The 21,243-nt window shown below is 46.8% G+C and overlaps 5 protein-coding genes across 7 annotated transcripts in view; 2 read left to right on the top strand and 3 right to left on the bottom strand.

Moving 5' to 3' along the window:
- Positions 1-3,507, bottom strand: part of noctb (nocturnin b) — a 9,418-nt gene extending 5,911 nt beyond the window's left edge. For both annotated transcript variants that reach the window (XM_068734693.1, XM_068734694.1), the window contains exons 1-2: positions 3,355-3,507; positions 1-242 (exon numbers count right to left, since the gene is read on the bottom strand). The exon at positions 1-242 is cut by the window's left edge. The gene's annotated coding sequence lies outside the window, so the exon portion shown is untranslated. The remainder of the gene's footprint in view (positions 243-3,354) is intronic.
- Positions 580-3,268, bottom strand: ccdc175 (coiled-coil domain containing 175). The gene has a single exon (XM_068734701.1). It carries the CDS (start codon positions 2,980-2,982, stop codon positions 754-756), a length of 2,229 nt encoding a protein of 742 aa, XP_068590802.1. The 5' UTR covers positions 2,983-3,268; the 3' UTR covers positions 580-753.
- A 991-nt stretch (positions 3,508-4,498) lies between the features above and the next one.
- Positions 4,499-12,754, top strand: LOC137890537 (E3 SUMO-protein ligase ZBED1-like). The gene is made up of 7 exons (XM_068734655.1): positions 4,499-4,742; positions 7,409-7,740; positions 7,929-7,993; positions 8,102-8,259; positions 8,379-8,894; positions 9,320-10,815; positions 11,083-12,754. The coding sequence occupies exons 1-7, from the start codon at positions 4,502-4,504 to the stop codon at positions 11,740-11,742; spliced, it is 3,468 nt and encodes a 1,155-aa protein (XP_068590756.1). The 5' UTR covers positions 4,499-4,501; the 3' UTR covers positions 11,743-12,754.
- On the top strand, positions 5,349-7,265 carry LOC137890566 (uncharacterized protein KIAA1958-like). The gene is made up of 2 exons (XM_068734700.1): positions 5,349-6,872; positions 6,972-7,265. Exons 1-2 carry the CDS (start codon positions 5,770-5,772, stop codon positions 7,165-7,167), a joined length of 1,299 nt encoding a protein of 432 aa, XP_068590801.1. The 5' UTR covers positions 5,349-5,769; the 3' UTR covers positions 7,168-7,265.
- A 90-nt stretch (positions 12,755-12,844) lies between the features above and the next one.
- slc43a3a (solute carrier family 43 member 3a) lies at positions 12,845-19,516 on the bottom strand. 2 transcript variants are annotated; one of them, XM_068734657.1, is made up of 13 exons: positions 19,432-19,516; positions 18,273-18,647; positions 17,920-18,049; positions 16,983-17,029; positions 16,137-16,213; positions 15,917-16,009; positions 15,618-15,757; positions 15,373-15,518; positions 14,718-14,861; positions 14,464-14,571; positions 14,152-14,338; positions 13,393-13,516; positions 12,845-13,262 (listed from the first exon to the last, which is right to left on the bottom strand). In XM_068734657.1, exons 2-13 carry the CDS (start codon positions 18,463-18,465, stop codon positions 13,113-13,115), a joined length of 1,539 nt encoding a protein of 512 aa, XP_068590758.1. In that variant the 5' UTR covers positions 18,466-18,647; positions 19,432-19,516; the 3' UTR covers positions 12,845-13,112. The 2 variants fall into 2 exon arrangements, with proteins under 2 accessions (XP_068590758.1, XP_068590757.1); XM_068734656.1 differs by having other exon boundaries at positions 19,368-19,456.
- Positions 19,517-21,243: the final 1,727 nt, after the last annotated feature.

Below are 21,243 nucleotides of genomic sequence, written 5' to 3'. Positions count from 1 at the left end.
GCGACACGGAGCGCTGGGAATGTTTCTGTGTGTGTGTGTGTGTGTGTGTGTGTGTGTGTGTGTGTGTGTGTGTGTGTGTGTGTGTGTGTGTGTGTGTGTGTGTGTGTGTGTGTGTGTGTGTGTGTGTTCAGTGGGCGTTGATCAACCTTCTAGCTGCAGGGCGCACAGGAGGAACACGGCGGCCTCTTCTGCCCTCTGCTGGTTGGTACACAGGGACCACGGGGGTCACACAATCACACAGTCTGAAGAGGAAGAACAGACGATCGACAGTTATATTTACACATTGGGAACCAATATGGCAGCAGATGGAGGGAACAGGCAGCAGGTAAGAAAGAGCAGGAGGTGACGGCTGGCTCCCACAGTTATTAAACAACCACGTGGTAAATAAATATACATGAAATAATGTCTATGTTTTCTATATTTCCTTTGACTATTTGAGCATCGCAATGACAGAAACGGTTAAACTTCTGATTTTATTTACATGATTTGGGAGAAACGGTGATGCCTTAATAAAAGGAAACTAGAAGTTAGTTGTCGTTTTCTTCATGTTTCTTTATTTCAGTGCAAGGAAGAAGAACATGATGACAGACTCAGAGAGAATAATAATAATAATAATGACGACAATTAAGGCAATACAGAAATGAAGTTATAAGTGACACCATTAATGTCACAGTTTCGGGGTTTCTTGTACAAATGAATGTCAACTTTGTGTTATTCTATTCCACCCACGGTTTGTCTGAATTCACACAGACACTACAGGTCACGCGAAGGCGGCTGTTCTACAATACATTTATCTCCCAGTCGTTTGCTGAAGTCCAACAGTAGGCGGTGTAGAAGTGTGCTGACGTCCCCCAGCTGCTGTCTCCTGGTCCTCAGGTGGCTCAGCGTGTCACTCATCGACACCAGCAGCACACCGTCTCTATTCTGACTGTCCCGGGTTACCGACGAATCCTCCCTCCATGCATCCTGTAAGCTCTCATGCAAGGTCTTCGTGTCCCGCTTGAACCGGTGAACCTGCTGCCAGCGTCGTTCTCCGTCCTCTCTGGCTCCGTCCGCGTCCTCCGTCATCTGTCTGATGGAGAGGTGCAGCCTGCTGTTCTCCATGCGGACCTGCCCCAGTGACGCGCTGTTGTTATAGATGCTCATCTCTACAGCTCTCAGCTCAGAGGCCTGTCTGTCGAGCACGTCCCTGTAACTTTCTCGCAGCTCCTCCAGCTCGGTCTTCGTTTCCGGTTTGGGCTGAAGCAGAGAACCCGTCTCCTCCTCCAGACCCTGGATCAACAGCTCCAGACCGCCTCTCTTCCCCCTGAGCTCGGAGGTCAGCGCGTTCAGTCTCCGATGCCTGGACTCCTCCTCGCTCCACTTTGCAACCGCCTCCTTCAGCATCTCCTCTTGCTCCTCCACCTCCCTCTGCCTCTCCTCGGTGCTCCTCGTGATGCTCCTGGTCTCTGCGGTGCACCGCTCTATGTCCTCGAGATGTTTGGTCTCTTTTTGTCCGTACTCCACCTCGCACTGGGTCACGTGGCTCATCAGCAAGTCGGCGTCTGAGCTCTTGGGCTGACGCTTTTGGAGTGCGGCCTCCTCTCGTCGAAGCTCCCGGTATCTCCTCCTGGCATCGCCGATGTCCGAGGTCATCTTCGCTACCTGCTCCTCCTGCTTCCTCTTCGCCTCCTCCAAAAGCCTCCCTAGCCGCCTCTTCTCCTCCTCCAAATGGCCGACGTTCTTCTTCTCCGTCTCGACGTTATCGCACAACTCCCCCCGATGCCCCTCAAACGCGCGCTTGGCGACCGCGTCGGTCTCCAGGAGGTCTCTGATCCGCTTGTCCATCTCTTTGGTCTCCTTGCTGTGCTTGACTACAGAGGCAACGCGCTCCTCCAGCCGCAGCTTGGATCGCTCCAGCTGCTGCGAGACGCGGACGCGCTCTGCCCTCGCTTCGTTCTCCTCGTCGCGGTGACGCTTGAACACCTCGTAGATTGTAGCCAGGGAGTCTCCGCAGAGCGATCCGGATGCTCGACCCTCCTCTAGTCTATCTTCCACCGCGGCAATTTCTTCTCGAAGACGCTGGACGGCAACGCAGAATACTTCCCCCAACTCGCGCGACTCCTTCTTCAGCGCTTCTCTCTGTTGCCTCAATTCTGGATGCTTCTGAGTTTCCCCCTGCAGCTGCTGCTCGCACTGCCACCGAGAGGCCGCCAGTCTTCGTAAATTGCTCTCCAGCGTGGCCTCGTCGACCACGAGCTCCTCCAGACGGTCATGGCTTTCTCGTTTCTCGCCATTGACCCTGTCCAGTTCTCCTCTGCTCCTCCCGATCAACTGCTCCTGCCGCTTCACGTTGCCCTCAGCCCGGTGCATCTCTCTGGACAGGTCGTCTTTGGCCACCGTGAACGCCTCTCTCTCCAGCGCCATCTTTTGCTGAAGTCTCACTTTGTCCCGTTCGACAGCGGCGATGCAGGACTTCAGCTCGTCTGTCCGGTCCCGCGTCTCCTCCAGCTCCCTCTGCAAGCCACACTTTGAGGCGATCTGCTCGTTCTGAACCGCGACGACCTCTTCGTGTTCGGCCTTCACCCGCTCTCGCTCTGGGCACAGTGCTTCCTTCTGGCTCAAGAGTGCTTCCTGCCTCTTCGCGGTGGCTTCTTGCAGCCGAGAGACCGCGTCGAGGTCTTTGTGCAGCTGCTCTATCTCTTCGGCATTAGATGCCCGGGCTGCTGCAACGTCAGTCCTAATTTCCCGGCTCATTCTTTCTCTTATATTGTTAATTTGGTGCCTCAGCTTGCTGTTTTCTATGCTTTCCACTTCTAAATGCTCGCGAGCAGCCCGCCGAGCCGCCTCCAGTTCAGTGACAGCAGCAGTTATCTCCGTCAGGTGGAGGCTGGCTTCAGCTGAGAATGGCACGTCGTCCTCTTTCAGCTGCTTGTCCAGCTCCTTTAAATGCTCGAGAGCAACCATGACGGCCGGGAAGTCCGGGACCAGGCAAGAAGCCATGTTTTAATCCGTGTTTTTGTTTTGTATGCGTGCCTTATGCTCGTCAGTGTGGCAGCAGTACGTTCAGTTAGACTCTGCCATGGCAACAACTTACCCACCACGGAGAAGACGAAGAAGAAAACAACAGCATGCTACGGCAAGTCCGAGGGGCCATATTGTTGCAAGCGGTGGCTAGCCTTAAGCTACATCGTCAGTAGGCGAACGTTACGTGAAACCAATGTTGTACGTTACCGCCAAGAAACTAAGATAAAGTTAAGTTGAAATAAACAGATACGCTATGGACTAGCTTAGGAAACACGTCGGGTGACGCATGAAAAACAATGTGTGGTCGCACGAGAGAGCCTGTCCATCAACAGCGCGTCTCGTGCTTACCTGCAGTATGCAGCAACACCGGAGCAGACGTTTGGTTACAACCTCGACTTCCCAAGACGTCAGTATGAGCTGAAACGAAAGCTAATATAATAATAATAATAATAATAACAACAACAACAACAACAACAACACGTCTGAAACTGAGCTCAGACTCCCCCGGTGTGATAGCCAGACTGTAGGTGGCAGTAGCGGGGAGCACGAGTGTTGCCAGATTTGAAGATTTCACGTAAATCAGTTTTAAAAAAATGGTATGCGATGTCATAGTACATTTACTTGACTGTACTTAAGTGCAATGTTGAGGTACTTGTACTTTACTTGAGTATTTCCTTTTTCTCCTACTTCGTACTTTTATTCCGCAACATTTCAAATGTTGTACTTTTGACTCTTGTAATTCAGTAACTTGTTACCTGACATAAAGACCTGCACAAGTCCATATTAACCTGCTCGGAGGCTCCTAAAGAAAATGCATGCATGAACGACATCAACCTACATAAGAAAGATACTATTTAGATTTTTGACAAGGGACCCCTGTGCAGGACTGTGCCCAAAATTAGAAGGTCCATATCCCCAAACAAGCGTGCGATTAATTTGATGAACAAAAACTAATCGCCACACAGCAAATTATTTGAGCTTTTAGACTTCAAGTTTGTGCAGCTCTATTTACAACAGGACCTGGCAACCCTGAGCCGTCGCAGTGTGCTGTCGTTGGTCGACAAATAAAGACGTAGCAAGCATAGAAATAGAGCAGGTAGACCATGCAACACCATCTAATGGCTGTCATCACATGTGTTTTTATTTTTATTTTTAGGAAAGCCCCTTAAAGTGTTTGGACTTTCTGTTGTCTCAAAATACAATACGAACATGGCATAGTTTTATGTATGTTTTAGAGTTTAATTTAATTAATTTAAATTAATGTGCTGGTCACGATGACATGGATTTGAGTGTCCTATTTTATTATTTTTTTCCACACAGAAAGTTGTCATCATCGTTAACATACATTAACAGTACATTTAAAATATTGCTGCAAAAATAATGGCGTAATTTTCCACCTGATTTAGTTTCTATCTAACCTAACTCTTGCGGAAATGCTGCAGCTCAGCTCGCGGAGCGGGCAGCCTGCAGAGAAGCAGAGAGCGACCACAGAAGCATGGATCTAATCAGCAAACCGAGAAGCAAGTCGATCGTGTGGCTGTATTTCGGCTTGAAAGCAGACGATAAGGGACAACCTCTGAACTCCGGGGAGGCCATTTGTCGTCTGTGCCGTAAAATAGTTCTGGCTAAAGGTGGAAATACCACGAATTTAAGAAGTCACCTGAGACGTCGACATCGTGCAGATTTCTTCGAGAACATTTCTTCCACGACATCTGGAGCTTTGTTTGAGGCTCAAGGTACACACATTTCAGCGCTTTCACTGCAGGCATTGTGCATCTAAAATGTGCATTAAGAGTCTTGCCGCCTTTTGCTACTATACAACATTCATCCACCTCTTTACTGACAACATACGATTGCAGTGGGGCACAGCAATGGGGTTCATAAAGTTGCATTTGAATGGGAGCAATTAAAGACCGCATGGCAGCATTCGTACTTTATATAGGAGCATGTGTAGACAGGCAGATGTCGGTGTGTTAAGTGTGTCACTGTGAATGCAACGTTCAATTCCCACCATGCATTGAGATCAGACACATTCAAAGAGTCTATATCATCAAGATGTTGTGTTACACTCGAGCGTCAATGTAAGTAACGCCGAAGTACAGGTGTCTGTAAACAGTCCTCTCGTGTCAGGTTCTTTCATAACAATTCCCACGCATGTTACGGGCATCGCTGTTCATTTGTAACAGTGTAGCGCGATTCCCACCTGAGGAAAGAGCTTGTACGCATGCGCTTAAAGAGACGACGGCGCTAGAAGTCTGTTTTACGGCAGTATTGTTACCATGGTATCACCTAAACAGTCATGCACGTAACGTTACGTTGTAACGAACTGAAGGTAACACTTTGGGAATGTTTTCTCATATATAATACATAATTTGATAAGGAATATGTTCCCATGGATTCTATATGTCGTAATGCATAACACTGCTGTGGTTGGTGCAGTCGGAGCCGCCATCTTTAGCGTTTTAAAACGAAGCAATGAGCCACGAGAGGCCGTGGTTTACAATGGTTCTACTACCGCTAAAGGGCGTCGCGAGGCACTACGCGGAGCGGGCTGCGGCTGGTGCAGTCAGATCGCCATCTTTAGCGTAAATCCCTGACACCGTCTCTTCAATACAAGGTGATAAACAACGTGGTATAATCGCCATACAACACCCCCCGGAACCGCAGCACTTGAGTGGGTATCACTCCGCTTTGTTTACATGGCCAAATACTAACACCTGTGCTCCCCTCACTTGAGTTTTGAAGCAGCTACCCTGACAGCTGATGGAGCTAACAGCTAACACTATGAATGCAGAGCTGAATGATTCTCGTGGAGATCTGGATTGGTTTGAGCCCGATATGAAAACCAAAGGGGCGATCATTAAAGAAGAGGATGAATCACAACACGGGGAGGAGTGTGAGGTGAATGCCACTGACATTTCCAGACACGCAGCGGTGTCGGACTTGGAACTGGACGAACTCGAGGACAGCAGGACCGAAAGTAAGCTGACAAAGAAGCAGACGTTGTGGGCTGTGAATTGCTTCGCCGGCTGGCTGGAGTCCCAGGGGCTGCAGATGGACCTGCCCACAGTGGAGAAGACGGAGCTGAACGGACTGCTCAGACACTTCTACGGATCGGTACGAAACGGCAAAGGAGAACTCTATGGGATCGCTAGTTACATCGCGCTGAGAGCTGGACTCAACCGTTACTTCAAAGAGCCTCCCGTCAGCCGCCCTGTGAGCCTAATGAAAGACGCAGAGTTCAGCTCGGCCAACAAGGTGTTCTCTGGAGTGCTCAAGAAGATTAGAAAGTCTGGTCGAGACGTAACGCTGCACCACCGGGCTCTGTCTCCCCGTGATATCCGCACCCTCAGGCACTCCCGAGCAATGGACACCGGCACTCCAAGGGGTCTTCTGAACAAAGTCTGGTTTGATATCCAGGTATATTTCGGCCGCAGAGGGAAGCAGGCCAACAGGAACCTAAAGCCAGATTCGTTTGCAATCAGGAAAGACAAGAGAGGACTGAGATACTGCTCTTCGTTCTGCGGCGACGAGACGAAAAGTCCCACCAAGAAGGACAGGTGCTCTATGTTCGAGAAACCCGGCAGTGAATTCTGTCCCATCGCTTCTCTTTTGAAGTACCTCAGCAAGCTCCCGTCCGACGCAGCGGCCCTTTACTTGCAGCCTAAGAAGGATTTTGCAGATGAAACTTGGTACAGCCACACCCCCTTGGGAGTCAATTATCTGGGTTCCATGTTGTCTCGCATGTCGAAAGAAGCCGGCACGTCCGTCGTCTACACCAATCACTGCATCAGAAGCACACCGTTTCACCAACTATGTGGCACGGGGCTGGAGGGAAGAGAAAGTAGTCCCGTCAGCTCGCACAGGTGGGCTGAGTTTATTCACCTGTTTTGACATTTTATTTGCCTTTTTTATCCCGTTACACCTGCTGAAAATACCTCTCTTTTTTTTTTTTTCACAAACAGGTCTGAAACCTCCCTTCAAAGTCACCGTCCGCCGTCCGTCGGGAGCCGTAAGCCGCGGAGCGAGATATTGCAAGAGAGCAATTCATCTGGCCCAGCAGGTCTGCCACCAAACAAGTGGGCACCCCTAGCAGAAGTTCAGTCAGGCACACACTGCTGCGATGGATTCATGATCTTAGTTCATGGCAGTCTTGAGTGAAATGTTCAGATAAAGTCTGAATGATTGAACATGATCCTGGATACGAGAAGCTGTAAAAAAGCTACGTTTTGCTTGCTGGGGGAACCAAATAAAATGAATCGAAAACAAACTCGAAGCTTCTGTCTTTTGCTATAAATATAAGAACAGTAAAGATGCTCCTTGTCTGGGTTATCACTAAAATATCTCATCTATATTCCATATTTGACAACGTTTCTCTTCCTTTTTCTTTTTGCCTCTGCAGGTTTGGATTTAAACCATGAAGAATTCTTCGAGGACGTCCCTTTCCTCCAGACCGCCTCGAACACAAACTACGTCCCGGATGCCGTTCTGCCGCCCGGAGAGCCGTGGCTCCACGGCGGCCCCTCGCGGGCGGCACTGTCCCTGCCCTCCTGCCTCTTCCTGTGCGGGGACGTCGGGTCCGGGATGTCCGGTCCGGGATTTTCCGGCGAAGAGCAGACGGGAGACATGAAAGTGTACGCCAAGTGTCACCTTCAGCAGGGCGTCATGTTCGGGCCGTACGTCGGAGAAATGTGCAGAGGACAAATGCCGACCGACCTCAAGTACGCCTGGGCTGTAAGTACGCGGGTTTAAACGGGCGTAAAGCTAGTTCAGCATGGAGTTACAGGGAAAACATTGTGGGTTTTGTACTACAATCGCATTGGTAATCCACTTGTAGTCCGTGATGTAATACTTGTGTTGATAACCAGCAGGAATGCTATATAGAATTGGTCGTAACGCATACACACTGCTCCCATCTCCAGATCAGGGACGATGCTGCTTTTATCTACGTTGACGCTTCTGATGAAAGCAAATCTAACTGGATGAGGTGGGCCCTTCTTACTGATCCAAGGATTTTACTTTCTCTCTCCTGTTTTTTTTTTTAGTCAATCAGAGCTCTTGTCTGACAGATTGTCTCTTTCTGTCTTTGTTTCAGGTATGTAACGTACACCAGCAGGGAGGAGGGACACAACCTGGTCATCTTCCAGTTCTACCGCCACATCTACTACAAGGTTTCCCAGCCCATCACAGAGGGAGCAGAGCTCCGGGTCTGGATCGGCAAGGATTACGGCACCTTGCTGGGCCTCGGTATGGGTAAGTTCACTCACTCGCTCGCGCACTGGAACGACGCGGTCGAAGCAAACTTTAAGATTTATGGTCGTTCTTGCTGACGGTAGGCTTTCTTTCTTGTTTTTTTGACGGGTGGCGTACAGGTGACAATGTGAAATGTGAAGTTGGAGACAAAGAGACGGTCCTGCGCCTTCTGCAAGACATCCAGTTGGTCACCCTCCCCGAGCCCAGCAGCTCTTCCCTTTGGTCCGACCACAGCCAATCGCAGAGCCCCATGCTGGTCATCAGTGACGTGACGACGATGTCCAACCCAGACGCGGCGAGCGATTCGGGCACGGTTTCCGGCTCGGCCTTCCCCTCCTCCCTGATCTCCTTGCCGTCGCCGAGCTCTCATTCGTTCGAAAAATACGACTTCATGCCTGGAACCGAGAGGCTGCTGAGTAACCCCAACGCCACGCAGAACAGCCCGTGGTACTTTTTTGGGCTGGAGCCGGACCCCACCGGTCGGCCTCTGGACCGCTGCACTGCCGTGTGTAAGCTGTGTGTGGAACATGTGGGCTGTGGAGGAGGAGCGGCGGATCTCCAAAACCACCTGACCAGCAAGCACCACATCAGACCGCCGCGCGACGTCACCAAGGATCGGAGTTTTCCGACAATAGGTAACTATTACTGCACGCAAACGGTACCCCTGGGTGATGGGAATGTCTTTTTGTTCTTAAAGTATCTGATGATGAGACTAGATGCATTCATCATATCGGAATCATGAAGGTGTGTTCTACATCGTAAAGATCAGAGCTTTCCATGAGAGCCAAACATCATTTCATTCTATCCGGCTGCTTTATTATCTACGTTGACTACAGAACACTTTAAGAATTGCATTGGTTGCACCGACAGGGTGCATCCTCATTAGAATTCATCCTCTGGGGACCATGAATGTCTTGAAATATATCCGTCCGGACAAAAGTGGTGGACCAACCAGGCCGCTAGCATGGCTAAAAAATACGACCCGAGTTCAGGAACCAGAAGTTTCCTTTTTAACCAACCTGAAGCTCTCTCACTGTTGATTTTCTTTTTTCCACTAAAGGTCAGCAACGCTCACAGCCAGCGATGGGTAACAGCGGTTTGGTCAGCACGCTGCCCCTGGTGTTCTCCGCTCACGTGACCGACGCCATCTCCAACTTTCTCATCATGGATCTGCAGCCCCCCGCTCTGGTGGAAGGGGACGGCTTCAAACGGCTGATCCACACCCTCCTGCCCTCCTACAAGGAGCTGCCTTCGCCGTGGCAACTCGAGAACCTCCTGAAAGAACATCACGCCAAAGGCAAGGAGAGCCTGGCTCAGCTGCTGAGGAAGAAGACGGGAAGCGGCAATAGTGCGGGCGTGTCGGACTACACCGCTCCCATGGAGTTCGAGTCCAGGAGACGCGGGCGACCTCCCGGCCACCGCAAGGAAGTGCCTCACTTTGTCACTTTAAGTGTGGACGTTTGGTTGCACGACTGGCAGGGCAACACCGAGAGGTACCTCACCCTCTGGGCACATTACGTAGACTGCAATTTTAGTTTTCAGAACCTGGCGCTGGCGACCCAAAGACTGACAGAGGGTGGTGTTAAAGACTACAGCCTTCAAGCAGTGGAGGCTCAAGTAAAAGTGATGGCTCAGGAGTGGGGGGTCTCCATGCCTAATCTGGTCCTGCTGGGAGGGGAGGTGAGGAGCAAGATGAGGCTGGGCCCAATTAAGAGCAGCAAAGGTGGAGAGGCCGCGGGAAGCGTCCCCCACCCGAACTCGACGACGTTTCTCGAGAGGGAGGACGCCGTCTCGCCCGAGGACCCGCACGGCCATTCTGGCGAAGGACTACCGTCCGTGCCGTGTTTCTTCAGCGCGGTGCAGGGCTGCATTGAGGAAGTGATGTCCCACTCCGTCGTCTCCAAGACCCTGAGTCAATTCCAGGGGGTTCTCGCAACCCTGTTCGCGCCACCCGCTCAAAACAAAGGCCTGCATCAGCACCACGCCCACGGTCTGTTGCAGACGCTGAAGAAGCAGGAGCAGGCGGAGCTGAAGTCGTGGGCTCACAGCCGGCCAGCGTGGAACAAGCTGTACCCTCTGCTGAGCGTGCTCATCAAACACAAAAGCCTTTTCTGCGACATGCTAAAAGAGATTAAAACTGAGAGCTTATCTAAAGAAGACGCCGTTTCAGAATCCACTTCGTCTCGCGGCTGCCACGCCAACTCCACCTCCAACGCGGCGTCGTCCTCGTCCTCGGCGGGCTTCGCGGCGTCGCGATCTGAATGGAAGGTTGCGGAGGAGCTGTGTTCGGTCCTCAAACCTCTGGACGTGGCGTGTCGAACTCTTGCCAAGGAGGCGTTCCCCCGCCTGTCGCTGATCAAGCCCATTCTCACGGGGCTGCTCTCCCGCCACCTCGTGCCGCGGACGGGGGACTCGTCGTCCGTCCTGAAGGAAGTGAAGAGGACGATGAGGCGGAGCTTGGCGAGCTGCTATGAAAACCCCGTCGTCAACAGAGTTCTGTGCGTCGCGTGTTCCCTCGATCCCCAGTTCCACGGGCTGGGCTTCATGGAGGACAAGGTGAGCCGCAAACCTACAATGCTTTTGACTTTTTTTTCTTAACCCTTAATCTGAAATTACTGTGTCTATGAATACATATACGGTTAGTTTCACTTGATTTAAAGTCATAGTCATAAAGCACATCTCTTTTGTGATTTGCCAACTTGATCTGTTGTTGAAAGTCCTTGTACTATGTGCAACACGACTAATCCCCGATCCCTGTGACGAGAATGTGGAAAGTGAAGGACGCTCACGGTTCAATCTTTTGCTGTGCTCGGCTTTATTAAGGAACAGAAAGCCACCTTCGAATGGCTGAAGAAAGAGGCCGTCAGGATCGTGAAGGAGGACGGGAGGAGAAGTCGGAAGCAAAGCCAGAGCAAGAGAAGCCCCTCGCCGGGGTCGCCGGAGTCCGAGAGCGACTTCCTACGGAGGAGCAAGCGCCTCAAAGAGTCCCGCCCAATTAACTTCAGAGAGCTGGAAGATGCGGATGAAGAGAGCGACGCGGGGGAGGCCGATGAAAGCGAGCCGGCGGATCCGGGCCCTCAGGGCGGACTCTCCGGTATGGAGTTCCTCCTGGGAGACCTGTTCTGCTCCGCCCCCAAGAGCAGGCAGAGCTCCGTGGAGGAGTCCGTAGACATGGAGATGTCCGTCTTCAGAGCGGACAAGGGGGCTTCGCTGGGAGTGGAGCCCTTACAGTGGTGGAGGACGAAGGCGGTGCAGTTTCCGCTGTTGGCCACGGTGGCGCGGGCTTACCTGGCCGCCCCGGCGGTGGCGGGGAGCGCCGCGCGGGACTTTGCGCAGGAAGGAGCGTTGGCCACGCGCAAGAAGAGAGCCAACGTTCCCCCGGAGAGTCTGGACTCCATCCTGTTTCTGCACCACAACCACATGGCCGCCGCCGAGAGCGAGCCGAGAGCGGGTAGGAACGACGACAAAAGCTGCGGGATATAACGGGTCCCGTTAACTTTTCACTAAAGAGAAGAAGGAACGTTTTGTACTGCGTCTAGTTCGGACTGTTCTTTTAACCCTCTTTTTATATATCACGTATGAATCACCTTGTAGCTCCTAGTGCCTTACCTCTTCTGGACACGATTACAGCCCAATGCTAACGTCGAACACAACGCTGTGATTCGGTGTCGATCGTTTGTCCTCCGCGGCAGCATTGTGTCAAACTGTTCACCACGCGTCGCCGCTTTTAGCCTCATTGTTTTTGTTTTATGAATCAGGATATCATGATAAGAAGACTCCAAAGACTGAATGCTACTTTTGTTTCCCCGAACATAAGCTGCTGTTTCTTTTTAACTTGAGAGACATTGTTCACTTGCTGCTGCTGCTGCTGCTGCTGCTGTCATCCTGAAGGTAATTTGTTTTATTTTTTTTTTAATAAATGTTTGACTCACCGGATGCGGACTTTTGCGGCAGTGTTGGGAAGGTTACTTCTGAAAAGTAATTCCAGAATATGAATGACCCCGTTAAATATTTAATAAGTTAATAAGTGACGTCACTATTTTAATTCATTCATGAAAGTAATGGAACCTTTTATTGAACAGAGAACAGCACCAATGTTCTACGTTCTACAGACAATCATTTCATTGAACATATTCGAGTGTAACCCCTTTTTTTTAATTAACCGACATTTGTATTATTAATTCATTTGAATTACAAACTTTTTTTTCCCTCAGTAACTGAATGCTTTTATTTTGTAATTGAATTACATGTAACAAGTTACTCCCCAACACTGTGGACGAGCTTCCCACGACCACGGCTTCAAGGAAACGCCAGAGCGGTCCGACTGTGTTTGATGAAACATAAACATAAACATGCAGCAATACATTGTGTTCACAATGGAGGAAGCTTTTTAGCACAATGTCTGTATTGCTGTAGACTGTGATGTACTTGAAGTCTTTGCATATTCATGCAGAAAACACTGTACTTAAAAACAAATAAAATATATGAATCATGATCTGCTTATAAACACAGCAAATATGTGGCCGTATATATATATATATATATATATATATATATACAGTGCATTAAAGCTGGCGTCAGAACAGTTATTTAATAACTTTTATTATTAAATGATTAATACATTTTAGATAGATATACAAAACATTTAAAAACACACACACACGCGCACACACCTGTTGTATCAAGCATGAAAAACATTTCAGTGCACTTGGATAAAAACAAAAAAAAAGTTATACAAAATGTTTTAATTCAAGTTTACATGTCTGAATAAGGACAAACAGGCAAAGTTCAAAGATGTTGTTTCCTCTAAGAAAACAAGTAAACCATGAACACTTTTTTTTTTTTTGATATAACTATAAATTGGCTTCAGCCAATTTGGAGCAGTCAGCGTTGTCCGTCTGGACGCTGTCCTCTCTGTTGCGGGCTACTGTCCTGCAGTGTAAAAAGACGTAGACGGGATGGATGAACCCCAGCAGACTGAGGACAATCAGAGCAATGTCCACCTGTAAAAGATCAGGTATTCAGTGTCGCATGTTGACGTACGGTACCGACCAGAGCAGCGGAACCTCTGCCTGAATGTGTCCCCCAAGAGGATCTGATATTCACCCCATTCTAACGTTCTTCAGCACTTACAAAGAAGGGGTCTCCACCCAGAGCTCCTTTGACTAGGGTGAAGCAGGGGTACTGCAGCAGAGACACCAACGCAGACATGGACATCACCAGACCGTACAGCTTCCCGAAGTGACAGGCTGGAAAACTGAGAGAGAGAGAGAGAGAGAGAGAGAGACACGTTTCCACAGGTATGTCTACGATTTAGTGTCTCTTATCACGCTGAACCAAAGGATGTTTAGTGTTACAAAAGCTCATTATTGTCTGTGATTAGCAGTTGTGAAAGAAGGGTTCGCAGTACCACAAAGTATAAATACTACCTTACAAGCAAAAGTCCTTACTTCAAATTTCACAGTACAAAAAGTATAGGACCAAAAGTAAAAGTACTCATAATGCAGAACAAGCCATTTCAGAACGATAAATCATATGACTGGATGATAATTAGTTGTATTAGATGTTGCAGCTGCTAAAGGTGGAGCTATATTTAACTACTGTATATACTGCTGGGTTGCTTAATCTATGATTATAGATCATCATGTATTAGTTGATTTAGGATTTGAAGCGGTAGTGTAAATCTGCGAAGTTATACAAAAGCGGTCGGATAGTTGTAGCTCCTCCCTCTGAGGTGTAGCGGAGTAGAAGAAGAGGCGCAGAGCGACGTTATACAGCTGTTGAGTAGCGCTCGGTGACAGGTGAACCATCGAATCACATCTGTCAGTGTCAACAAGCACCAAACAATAAGGTGTGTGTGTGTGTGTGCGCGTGTGCGTGATTGCTACTCACGCAATGCTAATGAAAGCTGCGTTTCCCCCGTAGAGGAAGGAGCGATTCAGGACTTGTAAAACGAAGGTGAAGTACTGCAGAGGGAGGAGAGGGACGGAGGCGCACACCGAAAACAGGAGGCACTGCAGGGAGGTCAGGAACAGAGACAGGGAGGAGGAGTGCAGGTCGGCCTCCTGCGTGGTGGCTCCTACAGGAGCAACGATGGGTTAAAACAAAGAAAGAATGATACCACACACACACACACACACACACACACACACACACACACACACACACACACACACAGAGTTATAACACCACACGTTTATTTACCGGGAGCTAAAGGCTTTCCCTTGTGTCTGTCCATGATGAGTCCGTTCCAGGGAGCGCACAGCACTCCACACAGCTGGGTCATGGCAAAAGCATTGGTGTACTGACTCACTGAGGGAGATACGGTGTGGGGGGTGGGGGGGGGGGGGGGTAAACAAAAAGATGACGTAACAGCGAGCGGAGAGTTGATCGGTTGATCCATGACCAACACATTCACAAGTCAGTGGCTTTTATATTGTGCTCTCATAATGAGTTACCCAGGTCGGGGTCGTTGTTGGCCAGCCGGTTGAGCATGGGGTTGAGCGTGCCGATGAAGAGGTAGTGCCTCAGCTGCATCATGGACAACCACAGCAGGTGCCACAGGAAGAACCACGAGAGCACGCAGCTCCGAAAGCTCGCCGCTGAAAACCCCGAGAACATTTAGAGACGAAATGAAAAGCAAGTGCTTTAGAGTTGAATGCAAATATCTGCTTGTGATGTTTGAAAAGATCACAAGCATCACTGTGGGTTCTGCAAAAAGTTTGAGTGGCATTTTAGAAAGAAACATTTAAAGACTAAAAGATGCCAGAAAATGTCTCAATTGGCTTCTAAAACCTTTTGGTCGTACACACACTTTACAGGCTGCTCGCTGATGTACTTTTTGTGTGTGTGTGTGTGTGTGTGTGTGTGTGTGTGTGTGTGTGTGTGTGTGTGTGTGTGAGTGGAAAACCATGGAGATGAGGATGAAAATACTGTGCAATGAATCGGGTTATTGATCGTAGGATTTCTATATTAATAAAGAGTTAAATACCGTTTTTAGTTGGATGCCATATTTGTCAACTTCCATTTTCAAATATGTCATGATTTGTGTGCAGTTTTATTTATAAACCATTGTCATCCACGCCCGACAATGTGAATCTGGAGGCTCGGTACCTTTTCCTGAGTCTCGGGCCTCTGTCTCGGGCTGAGCTGCCGGCTGCTCGTCGTCCCTCCCACTGGACTCCTGTGACATCACGACACCATCGCTCATCCTGTCAAACTGCCCCGCGTCGTAACTGTTGGCTCTTCCGCAATCCAACCTGTACGTCAGGAAAAAGCGACCGTCACGGCTCATCGGCGCATGACCCGCGCGACCCTAATACAGTGTAGCTGCTTCAGAGACGAGCGAGTGTTCTCACCCGTAGGTGTAGTCTTGTGGCAGAAGGTAAGGGATGACGGTTCTCGGCATCAGCAGGAAGGTCCTCGCCAGGTGTATGATGCTGCAGAAGGACAAAGCAAGGAAGGAGGAGCGGAGAGAGATTCCCTGTTCATGCAGAACCTGGAGAAGAAGGAAAAAATGGATAAGCAATTCTGTAGAAGTCGGATTTATGTGTTGCTTTCTGCTCAGATAAAAACACACGTGTGCGTCAAAGAAACACAGAGCACCATGATACTCCAAATGGTGTGTTTCAATCATCACAATGGCTCCACTTATTACCTTGATGACTAGAAACACGCTGGCTGAGGAGTCAAAGGCGCCGTTGTAGAGGGTGATGATGGTGGAGCGATGAGCAGCGAACAGGTTTCCCACCTTCCCAAAACACAGACACACAAAAATCCATAGCTATGAGCTATTGGACAAGTTCAAAGGTGTTTGCTATATAGTATTTATTTTGGACATAGAGTACGTTTTTATGATATATTAAGTCAGAATTCACCTGCATGTTGGTCAAAAGGAGCAGCATTCCGCCCACGGCGATGCAGGACAAGGCGGGGAAAAGCAGCTCTGAAAGTGCTGCATGACGGCGGAAGACAAACGTTACTAACAAGTCGAGAAATAATCATTCCCTTGATTATGGGCTCATGACAATGACGTTTGTCTCGGTTGATATGTTCCACCTGTATCTAATCAACCTGCTCTCCTTGTGTATGTAGGAGTGCGCTTCCCCTCTTTCAGGTTGTCAGCTATGGTGTTCCTTGAGTCAGCTGTTTTGTTATGGAAGCTTAATTTTTGTTCATTGACCTGACTGTCAAGTCTCGCATTTGGGTCCACCTTTTTGAACCGGAAAGGCCGGTATCTATCGGCTGATCTAAGGTGGGGGGGGGTCTGGTTATTTAATGTGTCGAAGGTCAATCTTAAATTCAATGAGAAAGTGAGGGAGCCAATGCAGTGAAGCGAGAATTGGAGTTACATGATATTGTTTTCTTAAACCAGTGATAATTCTAGCTGCAGCATTTTTGGAATGCCTTATTTCAGGCATCTAACCAAAAATCCATAAAAAAAAAAAGAATACCGTTGACTTGCACTAAAAGTGCAATAAAGTCAACTTATTTCTGACTCATTCCGGCAGCACTCTATATGAAATAATACAAAGCAGAGGAACTGGACCGGTAATGAAAAGAAATAACATGTCAGCCGGCTCTCTGGAAACACTTCACTTGATTATTTGAAGTATGCGAATGCTAGTGTGTGTGTGTGTGTGTGTGTGTGTGTGTGTGTGTGTGTGTGTGTGTGTGTGTGTGTGTGTGTGTGTGTGTGTGTGTGTGTGTGTGTGTGTGTGTACCTGCACTGGAGAAGGCCAGGAGAAGAGTTCCAGTGGTGTACAAAGATCTGGAGAGAGAAGCATGACTGAATTTAGTGAAGCGACATCAGACTCTCCACAGCGAACACACACTCAAGACGCACTGGAACGCTGACAGCTATTTTCAAGCAATTAAACATCCATTAAAGCCAATAATGTAACGATGCTGGCAGCAAAACCTTTAGTTTAGTAATTCAACTCTGTCATATTATGTCTGTTCTTTTTGCTACACAGCACAAATTTAAGGAGCTGCCTGGAGACAAATTACGTATACGCTCAGAACAAACGGCCGCAAACAGCTGTGCATCGAGGAAGTAGAGAAGAAGAAAAAGTGGGCGTTCTTGTACCCCATGTACCAAACTCAACCCTCATTTAGTTGCATGATGCATGCTGGACTGCACACAGAGCGCTCCTCGCTTGTTTATCAAAAATGATTATCAATATTGAACTTGTCCAAAGTGCACCACAGTCGACAAAGCGCTCCGACATATTTACTATTTGACACATACTTTTAGTTAAACGCACCATTCGTTGGACAGATAGTTCATACTAGTAGTAGTAACTGTTATGGACAGATAAGGATAAAGATAAGGATGTTTATTGTCATTAGAAAAAGATACAACCAAATGAAATTGGCGACTCAGCAGTCAGCACAGCGGCAACATGATGATACTGACACTGCAACCATACCAGGGTCAACTAGGGTCTGGAGTCGAATGAGGTCGGCTCTGCTTTTGCAGGGAGTGCCTCCGTTGAAAACGCCCTGCTTTTATCTCGGCGCTGTTGTCACTTTGTCCCAGCTGTAAACTGAAGGAATAACTGAACTGCAAACTGAAGGACAAATGTGAGCTCACGGGTGTATATTGTCGGGGTTTTTAAGCTTCTTCTTTGTGGCTGAGGAGAGGAAAATAAGACTCACATTCCCAGCAGCCTGGTTACCATGGTGCCAAATCGGTCAAACAGGTAGCCATTAAGCAGGTGAAGGAAGTTGTTGAGGAACGAGGCAATGGTGAAGACCAGAGAGAACTGCTCATCCTGTCTACTACAGTCTGAAAGAAACGGAAACACACAGGCAACTTGGGATATTGTGGAATATTGAGCAAATAAATAAATTCATTAATTAAAGCAGAATGACTGTGACTGTGAGTTTTTCTGCCACCAAGTGGCAAAAATCCACTCAGGTATCTTTATTTGACAGTACTGGCTCTACTTTGCTCCAGTTTAAATATTTGTGTGCCTTTTACTTTGTAAACAAGCAAAACAGCTGCTCACCTAAAATGGTTATGGTGCTGTTGGTAACTGGGACGCCGACGCACAGCTGACTGAAGTAGCCGTCCTCCTTCAGCACAAAAACCAGAGAGGCGTAGCCAAACAGCACGCCGGCAAAGCACAGACACTCCAGAACCCCCGAGGCCAAAGTCAGCCTGTAGCGCAGCCCGGTACCAGGCGACTCGTTCCTCTGCATGCTTCGCTCCTTTTCGCCAGGGTTTCGCCAACAGGTTCACTTCCAGTGTGAATTTAGTCCTCAGAGAGAGTCGTCTTCTCTTTGTTTTATTTGATTACGCTCGCTGGTCCTCCAATTCGAGCAGACCTTCAGTACCTTCAGCCAAGTCCAGATCAGTGAAGGTCTCTGCTGGATTCAAGTTTCTAAGAAACAGAACAAAAACAAGAATAACTGCATAGAAATAGTCAGTTTTCTCCTTGATGGACTTGTTTACTTTTGTAGATCAAATACAGGCTCCAGCTTTACATTTAGACTGTTTCATAACCAGTTAAAAGTCCCATGTAGGAACTTTAAAAATCACATGTCCCTCGGGCCTTTCATCGTTTGTGTCTCGTGTCCAACTCACCTCGCGACATGAGGACAGTGCGGCAGTTATCGCCAGGCGGGGTTGACTGTAATCCAGATTAGTTAACTTAATCCATGTGTGCGGACACGCATGGTCGCAATGTGGACACAAAAAACCCGCCTGATATTAGACCCTCGTAAATGGGACTGTTTCATAGCATGTCTCATTAAATGAGGGGACAGGTGATACTTTGACCCAGTGAGTCAACATTGACTCTCACGCTTTAGCTCGGATATCAACCTGGATTTGTTGGCTATAGACCGATTTTAGAAACATCACTACATATTTAAAAAAAACCGCATACAACTTGTAAATATTCAACATGAGCACTGCACACACGACGAAGGCTGAGACGTCTGCTAAACCTGAATAAATCAAATTTAAACTACACATTTACAGACAATAATAGACGTAAAAGATGCATATATTAAATCTGTTTTCAAAGACAAATTGCTCAGTGGGCAGCACGAGTTTAAAACACATCATTTCTTTACGTGGAGACGTTGAATAAACTCACCTCAGTCCTGAGACAAAACACACCGTCGACACGTCCTACCGTTTACATTTTGAAAGATGTTTACCTTGTGATTTCCAAACGGTGCCGTCCTCCTGTACAGGGACTCTGCAGATTAATGATGCACTTTGTACCGTGACGTGCAGAGCCGTGCCTCACTGTCTGTCTGTCTGTCTGTCTGTCTGTCTGTCTGTCTGTCCATCTGTCTGTCTGTCTGAGAGACTGTTGTAATCACTACAGGTGGAGACTAGTGAGTAGAAACATATGGGTTTTTATATAGGCAGTAATTCTGGTTAGCAGTTGTTGTTGAGGATTACAAGATAATCTGGTAACTATTTATAACAACCATCATTAATAAATTGTAAATTGATAGTTAATTCAACTTTGGTTAAATTGCTTTACAGTTAGCAAACAATGAGATAAAAACTAATAAAGTTTACAAATTATTAGGAATATTATTTTATCACTAATACTAGTATATAATTAGTCAATAGCTAATAAGCAATGATAACAATTTGGCTACATTCTGGTTACATTAGTAAACTATTTATGAACAGTTTATTGTTGCACACTTTATAGATAGGGTACTGACAGTGGCCGGTCCTCTGGAGGCGGGGCAGGTTTGACAGCTGACTCTTTGTTGAGGAGATCAAGGAGAGCATAAAAGGTGTTCAACTCATCTGGTGACGGGCACATCCTGCTTTTATAGCTTGGATTTGAAAGTTCACTTAAGTCAAATTCGTGTAAAAGGATTATAATCACAATGTAGTAGAAGTATGGAGATGCATGAAATGGAGATACTAAAGGAAAGTACGAATACCTCAATGTTGAGTAAATATACTGTCGACCACCAGTTCACAGTCCCCAAAATAAACTTGAGTACAACTCATGCATCGACTATTATCCTGCATTGTAATAGCACCGAATGACCACATGAGGGCAACATGGGCACTCTTCTGATACGTGGCCTCTTTAATTTGAGAGGATGTTTCCATAAGCGAAACCAAAGTAATGTGAGGTATTCTGTTTAATCATAATCATACCATTTACTTTATTAAAAGTATAGTATTTAGTATTATAGTATTTTAAGCATGAATAGTATAATTTATACCAGGGCCTACAAAGACTATTGCTGTGGAAGCCCAATTCTGCCACTGTGATGAAACTTTCTCATAACAATGACTTAGTATCTCATAATTATGATTTAGCGTTTCATAATAATGATTTAGTATCTCATAATAATGATTTACTAATTCATAATAATGATTTAGTATTTCATAATAATGATTTAGTATCTCATAATAATGATTTACTAATTCATAATAATGATTTAGTATCGCATAATTATGATTTAGTATCCCATAATAATGATTTAGTATCTCATAATAATGATTTAGTATCTCATAATAATGATTTAATATCTTATAATAATGATTTAGTATCTCATTATTATTATTTAGTATTTCATAATTATGATTTAGTATTTCATAATAATGATTTAGTATCTCATAATAATGATTTACTAATTCATAATAATGATTTAGTATTTCATAATAATGATTTAGTATCTCATAATAATGATTTACTAATTCATAATAATGATTTAGTATCGCATAATTATGATTTAGTATCCCATAATAATGATTTAGTATCTCATAATAATGATTTAGTATCTCATAATAATGATTTAATATCTTATAATAATGATTTAGTATCTCATTATTATTATTTAGTATTTCATAATTATGATTTAGTATTTCATAATAATGACTCAGTATCTCAATTATGACTTATGAGTCATAAGTATGAGAGGGAAATTAAATGAAACGTTTTTATTATTAAATAATGATTTCATAATATTAATATGAATCAAACATAA

Source organism: Cebidichthys violaceus, unplaced genomic scaffold (genome assembly GCF_023349555.1).
Source record: "Cebidichthys violaceus isolate CVI_PGR_0920_01 unplaced genomic scaffold, fCebVio1.0.p SCAF_66, whole genome shotgun sequence".
Taxonomy (NCBI): Eukaryota; Metazoa; Chordata; class Actinopteri; order Perciformes; family Stichaeidae; genus Cebidichthys; species Cebidichthys violaceus.
The sequence above is the reverse complement of the archived record's forward strand: the minus strand, read 5'-3'. Positions and strand labels throughout refer to the sequence as shown.